Source organism: Syzygium oleosum, unplaced genomic scaffold (genome assembly GCF_021117445.2).
Source record: "Syzygium oleosum isolate NSW1041296 unplaced genomic scaffold, Sole_v2.1 Sole_v2.01, whole genome shotgun sequence".
NCBI classification, from domain to species: Eukaryota; Viridiplantae; Streptophyta; class Magnoliopsida; order Myrtales; family Myrtaceae; genus Syzygium; species Syzygium oleosum.
Genome location: NW_026607485.1, coordinates 27,427,195 through 27,435,519, shown reverse-complemented (window position 1 = coordinate 27,435,519; position 8,325 = coordinate 27,427,195). Strand labels below are relative to the sequence as shown.

The window sequence follows — 8,325 nt, the reverse complement described above, 5'->3', positions numbered from 1 at the left end:
GTACCATTTTTCCAAAGGAATGATCATGATATGCATTCTTGTTCTTGGTTACTGAATCTAGTCTCTGGTCTTAGGACTGTTCATTTGTTGCAGCAACCAATTCACAGTTTAATCCTTACTTCAAGAAAAGATCCATATGATTGAAAAGATGCAGACATTTGCTAGAAAAGCAAGAGTGTTATATACATCTACTTGCTATTGTAATTTGATGCCAATTTATGTGTTCTCATTTTCTGATAGAGACATGCTTGTTCTGCGGATCGATGCGACGCCGAAGTCTACCACCTCTGGAAATTGAGCACCTTTATGGAAATGGCGAAAACGGACGCAAAGAGCACCGTGAATACTATCATCATGGCGGCGATCACGCCCAGGAAATCGTGTCGGAAACCGAAGTAATCTCTCACGTATTCTTCCACCGTGCCCCCAGTGTCGTCGAGCATGTTCTTTAAATCGCCGAACTGAGAGACCACCAATCCATATAAAGTCCAAGAAACCGGGCACGCCCAATAGTACCATCTCCACCAGATAGGTATCCTCTGGTAAATAGGAAGTCATGAGGATGTTCACAAATCAGGCATTCACTTGATGTTGAAAACAAAATCAGCAGAAACATTAAAATTGATGGGTTGCTGTAGAACTTACAGTCCTCGGCACAACGAACCCCGAAAAGAGGTTCCACATGGCGTAGAATGCAGAAGAGATGATGGAAGCGATGTGGTGGTTTGGGGTCATGCCCACGGCCATCATACCGTAGTATGTGATATACAACAATGTGAAGCACATAAAGAACAGATACCAGAAAAATTTTGCAATGGTCCATTCGAATCCAATCATTGCATAAACTATGACGCCATACGATATAGCTTGCACGAGAACATAAGGGACTTCAATCAGAACCTACGAAATACAAATTAATCACGTAAGCAGCTTTCCAATATTAATTTATGCATAACACTACTTAGAATAAGCCTACTTGTAATCATTTCGAAGCAATTTTACCTGTGCTAATGCATACGGCAGGGCCGAGTACATCCCTGCAGCTCGCTCTCTATAGAAAACCGTTCTCTCCACTGCTACAACTGGTTGCACAGAAGACGCATTTTGGATCCCAAGGAAGACAACAGCCGCATACATAGATCCCATCACATTCATCAAATCTTGACTCTGGGTCCTGCGAACCTAACTTTCAGGAACACAACTTCGAGAATGAATGAGGCAGATATTGACGTTCTAGGCAGAACTTACGTTTTAGAGCCGAGGTCCCAGAACATAGTCCCGAACATTAAGGCAATGAAGATGGTGAAGAGGAACCGAACAGCCGTATATGGCGGATTCCGCCAGTAAGACCAATGTTGCTTCCATAAGCAAGCCATCAATTGGGTGAAAGTTGACTGAGAATACTTAGTCGGGAAGTAGAGATCCTTAGAATTTGGAGGAGGTATGCTCAACTCTTCAATCAAACCCTTGTTTCTCCTGAAAATCACGAAAATGTGTTTTCCCACTGACATTGTACTGGTCAATAGCAAAACTAAAAGTTGGAACTCGATAGTAAACTCACCTGTACAAATCTGAGTTTTTGTATAAATCAGAAAAATCGATACCCAGAGCAAGTTCTTGTGCTGGGCTTGTAACTTCGAGCATCCAAGTTGCTGGATTATAGCCATCTTTGATTTTGCTAACTCCTTGGATTCCCTTCATTTTGAAGATACCTTGGTGATTCAAGTAGCAAAAAAAAAGTACGATCGAAGCCAGATTATGTAAGTGAATCAGTCTGTACCTCAAAATACTTTATCAGATGAGAAGAATGAAGACCCAGAGGACCGACATATATCTCCTGCCCCCCTCGTTTCATTAAGAAAAGCTGCAGAAGAAGTAAAAATGCAATAGCTTCTAAGTTTGAGTGCGCTGCAAACAGATTTTTCGTGTTTTGAATTAGCTCACATAACTCACCTCATCGAAAGCTTCAAATATATCAATGCTTGGTTGGTGAATTGTGCATACGACCGTTCTCCCCGTGTCCACTGTATTCCTAACTGTTCTCATGACAATAGCAGCAGCTCTTGCATCAAGCCCTGAGGTTGGTTCGTCCATGAAAATGATGGAGGGGTTTGCGACTAGTTCAACCGCAATGGTCAGCCTTTTGCGTTGCTCAATGGATAGACCATTCACACCAGGCAAACCGACCAAGGCCTGTCTCAGCGGATTTAGCTCCACAAGCTCCATGACTTCCTCGACAAACATCTACAACATTTTTTTCCATTAGAAATTATTTGAATTAGATTGATCCTCAACTAGACTGCATAAACAACTAAGCGGCAAGCACTTCCACAATTTGTTTTGAGTTGAGAAGGCAATCCTGGTAGAAATATATTGTGGTGGTAGATGCAAACCTTTCTGGTTTGGTCGTCCACGCCAGGAGGCAAACGCAGCCATGCCGAGTAAAGTAAGGATTCGTAGACAGTAACATGAGGTGAATGGATGTCGTTTTGTTCACAATATCCGGAAATTCGAGCAAATGTATCTTGATTCTTTGGATACCCAGAAATTGTTATGTTCCCCTTGATGTATCCTCCGGTTTTTCTTCCAGCCAACACATCCATCAGAGTAGTTTTACCAGCACCGCTGACGCCCATTAGAGCTGTAAGAACACCTGGCCTAAAAGCACCACTTGCACCTTTCAAGAGGACCAATTTATCCTCGAGAACACCTTGGTTCTTCATTTCCTGCCAAGATAAAACATTCAAGCTTTAACACTTATGATCTACTATGATAATATATCGAGACAGTACTATCTTCAGACATTTCATAGCTTAACACAGTTACCTGTGGCATATCAACTGAATAAGTTATTTCATCGAATGTAATTGAGTGCTGCTCAAATGGGAGCACCATTCCTCTTTTCCTATTGACGGCAACGGTTGTCTCAGGCCGTGTAGGTGAAGGCCCGGATGACCTCCCTACAAGACCCAATAGAATAGATAGGAAAAGAAGTAGCACGAGTCCTCGATGGACCAAAGCCTTTTGTTCACCCCCTTGAGGTCTTAACTACTGCTAAATGATAGAAAATGAAAAGAAACCAACTATCAAGACTTTATACCCGATTCATTTTTGAGACTAGAGCCTTGAGATTGCAACTGAATTGATCCTCCCCTTCTATTAACGTCCTCATTGCCCTCAGGATCATCTGATTTTACTGTCTGGGATTTGCCAAAGGCTGCATCATCACATGAAGCTCGAGTAGGTAAGCTCCTGTTGACAGAAACTTGAACAAGAAGAAAAGCAAAAGGCACTTACGGTTGAGAAGAGCAAGAGCCACTGAAAACCCAAAGTTGAAGAGGATGACAAACCCAAGCAATGCCCCAACTCCAATCCAATACCAGTATGCTTCAGTAAAGAACCCACGAGACTTCAAAACTTGAATTCCCAGTGGTTCGTTTGAACTTGAATTTGGGGGAATCTATTATAGGGAATAACACAAGAGGAATCAGTGAATCAGAGATTCATATCTATGAAAGGTCAAAATATTGTTATTAAGCAGTTACAAGACTTTACCTTATCCCAACTTGATCCCAAAAACTCGTTAACGACTATCGCATTTTGCCCATACATTAAAGGAGATATCCAGTAGCCCCAAATCCACCATTTCTTTACGTCCTCTACAATTCAAAGAAATCAGGATTAGGCCTACTTATGAAAAAGAGGCTACAAACAAAATAAAGAAAGAGGTGGAACTCTAGTATTCGTAATACCTCGGGAAAGAACAACTCCGCCCAATGCAAAGAGTGTGAGCAGCGCAAACGACCCGAATGTGTTGGCAACGATTAAGTTTCTCCCAAGTGCTGCGATCAATCGAAACAATCCAGAGGCCATCTGATTAACGGCCACAAGCAAAAGATACTGCTTGAGCAACCTGCAACACAATATAGACGATAGAATGTCTCAACTAGGACAACAAGATTAGAATTTCCATCTTACCACCAAAGAATAATCACAGTTCTTCTTACCTTCCAACATTTGGATCGTATCCAATGATGAAGTAGGTGATGAACACCCAAACTGCAACCTCCACAAATGTGATAGGGATCGTTAGAATCCAGGTTGGAAGAGCATATGCCCATGCTGGATAGAAGAGGAGGTCTCTTTGCTTGTAGAAAATCGGGAGCTTGGCTATGGTCATCGAAAGCTCCGCCATTCCATTGAACATGATCGTAGTCACGGTGAAGAACAAGGCACCAATGTAAATTCCTCCATCAGTTATGGTATCCCGATGCATCTTAGTCCGTAAGAATAGGGTCATCGAAATAAATGCCATAATTGTGAGCTAATAAAACAAGTCAATATCAGTTTAACTACCTCAGACAATTCATGGTTGAAGTGAACTGAAAGAGAATGAAGTTGGTATTTACCTGAGTGATCTTGAAGATGTAGACAAAGGAGTTCCTTTTCATAAGCAAGTACTCTCTTGAAATGCAAGCTTTCAGCAAATCCTTCATTCCAACACCAAATCTTTTGGTAGTCAAAGCGGCCGGGTGGTTCTTGCTCTTATCAAATGGAGTGGAAAGTTCATCCCCGAGTTTTCTTCCCACGTGAAATGACTGGAATGCCTCCACAAATTCCCGAACCGTTACAAAAGTGTAAGGCTCGTCTTTGCGTACCCAATACTGATGCTGATCTTTTCTTGACGTTACCTATTGAAAGGTAGAAAAGTACGTTATTGCAAGAGACTTCCTACAGAGAATATCTTTAAAATCCTAAAAGTTGCTGAGACAAAATTTTCATATTTTTACATACTTCCTGCAAGAAATCGGCAACACCCTTCCTTTCAGGGCATTTGAATCCCACAGATTCGAAGAAATCTAGGACGAGTTCACGTGGACCCTGGTAAACGATCTGACCATCAGATAGGAGAATGATGTCATCAAACAGATCGTAGGTCTCCGGAGCTGGCTGGAGGAGAGAGATAACAGCCGTTCCATCAAGAATGTGAATAAATTGTTTCAGGGAGTTGACGATTTGGTATGTCGTCGAGCTATCGAGCCCAGTAGATATCTCATCCATGAGCAATACCTCGGCTGGCCCAACCAGCATCTCACCTAGAAATTACAGGTCAGAGAATTGAAAATTTTCAGTTATTAAAAGTTTGATATGCTTCTAGTTCTAACCTGTGGTCACACGCTTCCGTTGTCCTCCAGAAATACCCCTCAACGTTTCATCTCCAACCATCGTATCAGCACATACTTCCAGCCCTAATATCTGTGGAGAAAACATGTGCATTAAAGTTCTGCTATTTGTCAAGTGCCTGCATGATTTTGGGGCCATTCTTGTCGAAGTTACCTCGAGGATATAATCAGTAACAACATTAGCCTCCTGACCTTCTGTTGCTGCTGCCTGTGGAATTAGACCCATTGCATTAGAAAAACCACACCCACGTTGGTCTAAGAATTCAAAAACATAGTAACTGCTTGCTGGAGTTCGACTTAAAATCATTACTTCCTCATCAGTTTCTTCTTATGGATTACTTATTTCATTTCCTTTCTTTTAATTGGAAAAACGAAAAACAACTCTAAGCTCTCCTTGTTTAATTACCTTCATGAAGATATCAATATCAGGATCTGGTTTTATATTTGCCGCTTTCTCTCTTCTCAACAACTCTGCCAACATATCTGCAGATGCCGCCAAAAGAATCAGCATTTCTTATTCGGAAAAAAAAAAATTGTCTAAGTCAAACTCAAATATGACATTATAAAGAAGTAAAAGTATCAATTCAAATTTGTTAACCGTATCGTGATCCAACACCCTGACATCTTGCAGAGAAGGCCAAAGTTTCTCTAACTGTCATTTCTCCTATGTGAAGATCGTGTTGACTTATGTAAGCCGCGGTTCTTTGGGGCACAAACTCATCCAAGCCATGTCCATTGTAAGTTACCCTTCCTGTTGTCTGAGGAACAATCTTCACTTTTTTAGTATTGTTGGATGATATTTTGATGTATCAAATAAAAGTTGAAAATCCAGAAAAGAAGGGATTAAATTAAATGAAAGGTGACTTGCATTAACCTTTAGTTCAGGATCAAGCTTGCCGGCCAAAGCTAACAAGAGTGTGGTCTTCCCTGAACTAGGCGGACCCAGAAGCAAAGTCATCCTGCAAAATGGTCCATCCAAATGAGAAAGAAACTTGCCAGAAAAGAAAAGTAAAGCTGATTTTTCACTGTTTCAATCGTGGACAAAGACGAATCCAGATTCAGTTCAGTTCGATTTGTTCTCATTGAAAGAAAGGAAATATATTAGTATCAAATTGAATTTGAATCGGTAATCCAATGGACACGCTAAAAACTTCTTTCCAACAAGAATGTGACAATTTCTAGTTGAGACCTTTGAATAACTACCCGACATGTAATGCTTTTATAGAACACAGCACCAAGCTCGGAGATGGAACCAAATCACACGTGGTGAAATAAAATTAAGTTCAGTTCAGTGCAATTTGGAGGCTTGAAGAACTGATTTTTGAGTTGGTTTTGATTTGCTCACCTGCCAGGTTTGATGATCCCACTGACACCTTGAAGGATAGTCAAGTGCTTCTTTCTACTAGGAAGTATGTGCAGAAAATTGAAGAAGCCCTTCAGGGGTAGAAAGAAACAAAAAGAAAAGTAAAGGTTAAACAAAGAAACAATCAGAACATCCAAGCAATTTACTGAATATCATTTCAGTCAGAAAATCAATATGATCCTAATTGCAAGCTACGGGACTCTTAGTATAGGGACTTGGATGTGTGGTTTATATTTTATTGGGTTCCCACGCCTCAATAGCCAGGTTTTGGATTGTGGTTCTCCTAAAGTCTATATCGATTGATACAAGAGCCATCCGCCACCTCTCCCAGTTGCAATTGAGCACCGCGAGTGGTGACCCTGGTATTGCAGTGTTTGCCCTGGACTAGCAAAAGGCTAGTACAAAAGCCAACCCCATGTGTGCGTCGAGATTGCAGAGCATGGTTGATTGTTATGATCCTAACTGCAAGGGATGGGACTTGGATCTCACATATATGGTATGGGGCTTTGATGTGTGGTTTATATGGTCTTGGGCTCTCTCCACACTTCAATAGCTATTGTGGTGAGAGAGCCAATGCCATATAAATCACATATCGAAGTCCATATCGATGAGGATCCAAGTCCTACACTTGAATTAGGAGCCCAACAAAAATGGAGCTGCCTTTTTGGCTTTTACATTCCACATATTTAGGTGGTTGCTGGCTTACCTCCAGAATATTAGTGCAGAAATTAATGACGGTGGGCAGAGCTCTGCTTCCTTCATGAGCCTCTGCCTCCACGTTCAAATGCTCAAATCTGACTTCAATTGTAGGAATATCAAGTCCAACTCTGCCACCAGATTCACGAAAAGCACAATTATTCAAACTCGAAAAAAAAAAAAAAACATCTTGTGGGAAAACTTTCTCGGGAAAAAAACAGAACATGTATGATCTTGAATGAACAATTCGCACCATTCTGGACGAGAAAATTTTCACTAACAAGAGATGGTCAGACATGATAAGGATTTTCCTTGGTAACATACCAAGAAACGTGGCAAATTTGGTAAACATTTTCTCTTTTCTCAGGAACCCCACAAACAGAGGTTCCAAAAAACAGAGCAAACAGAGACTGTACCTATCAATGCGGTTCCTGAGCTTCAGCAAGAAGCTCTTGTTGTCCTCCTCGGTGACCTTCACCAACCTCTCAAGCAATCTCTTCCTCTCGTGAAAACCCAGGTTCTTGATGTCGATCTCGTTAGCACCGTCGCCGTGCGAATCGGTCAGAATCCCTTTCCGGAGACGTTCGAAGGTGGGGAGTTTCTCGATAGCAGCCCATCTCAGAGCTTCTTCATCGTCCTCATTGCGCGAGGACCTCGAGAACGCGTCCACCGCCGCACGATTCCTCCACGTGGAGGAGCTGGTCACGCGAAGGCTGTTGCTCGCGCTGTATATATCTCCTCCATCCATGGATGAGGGTGTCTGCTAAACCGTTGCTCTTGCTCTGTTTTCCTAGCACAAAGAAGTGGAAGAATCCCTTTGTGTTCTGTTTATCGCTGATGTGTGCTTGTGTACTCACGTATGAAAAGTTGCTCTTTGAATCGAGCTCATAAGTAAGAAAGAGATGGAGGACAAGAGACGGGAACATGGAATTTATAGAGGATAGACTGTGCGTGTGTTAGGCCCCACAGGGCGGCATTTGAATTGTTGACTTTATAAATATTTTCCTAGGTTGGGAAAAAAGAAGTTACTTCAATATTTAGGCTTTTTTTTAAATTAAACTTCTATATTTTCGATTTGTCCGA

At 41.6% G+C, this 8,325-nt stretch overlaps 1 protein-coding gene across 2 annotated transcripts; it reads right to left on the bottom strand.

Annotated features, from left to right (window-relative positions):
* Window positions 1-228: 228 nt before the first annotated feature.
* LOC115662142 (pleiotropic drug resistance protein 1-like) lies at window positions 229-8,120 on the bottom strand. 2 transcript variants are annotated; one of them, XM_056310174.1, is made up of 24 exons: window positions 7,659-8,120; window positions 7,253-7,373; window positions 6,529-6,617; window positions 6,058-6,142; window positions 5,782-5,941; window positions 5,590-5,666; window positions 5,338-5,391; window positions 5,166-5,256; window positions 4,795-5,096; window positions 4,410-4,691; window positions 4,008-4,324; window positions 3,753-3,913; window positions 3,556-3,659; window positions 3,298-3,460; window positions 3,094-3,217; window positions 2,827-2,956; window positions 2,394-2,726; window positions 1,954-2,244; window positions 1,781-1,864; window positions 1,562-1,695; window positions 1,249-1,476; window positions 1,003-1,174; window positions 646-900; window positions 229-539 (listed from the first exon to the last, which is right to left on the bottom strand). In XM_056310174.1, the coding sequence occupies exons 1-24, from the start codon at window positions 7,988-7,990 to the stop codon at window positions 279-281; spliced, it is 4,350 nt and encodes a 1,449-aa protein (XP_056166149.1). In that variant the 5' UTR covers window positions 7,991-8,120; the 3' UTR covers window positions 229-278. The 2 variants fall into 2 exon arrangements, with proteins under 2 accessions (XP_056166149.1, XP_030440182.2); XM_030584322.2 differs by having other exon boundaries at window positions 2,827-2,960; window positions 3,101-3,217.
* Window positions 8,121-8,325: the final 205 nt, after the last annotated feature.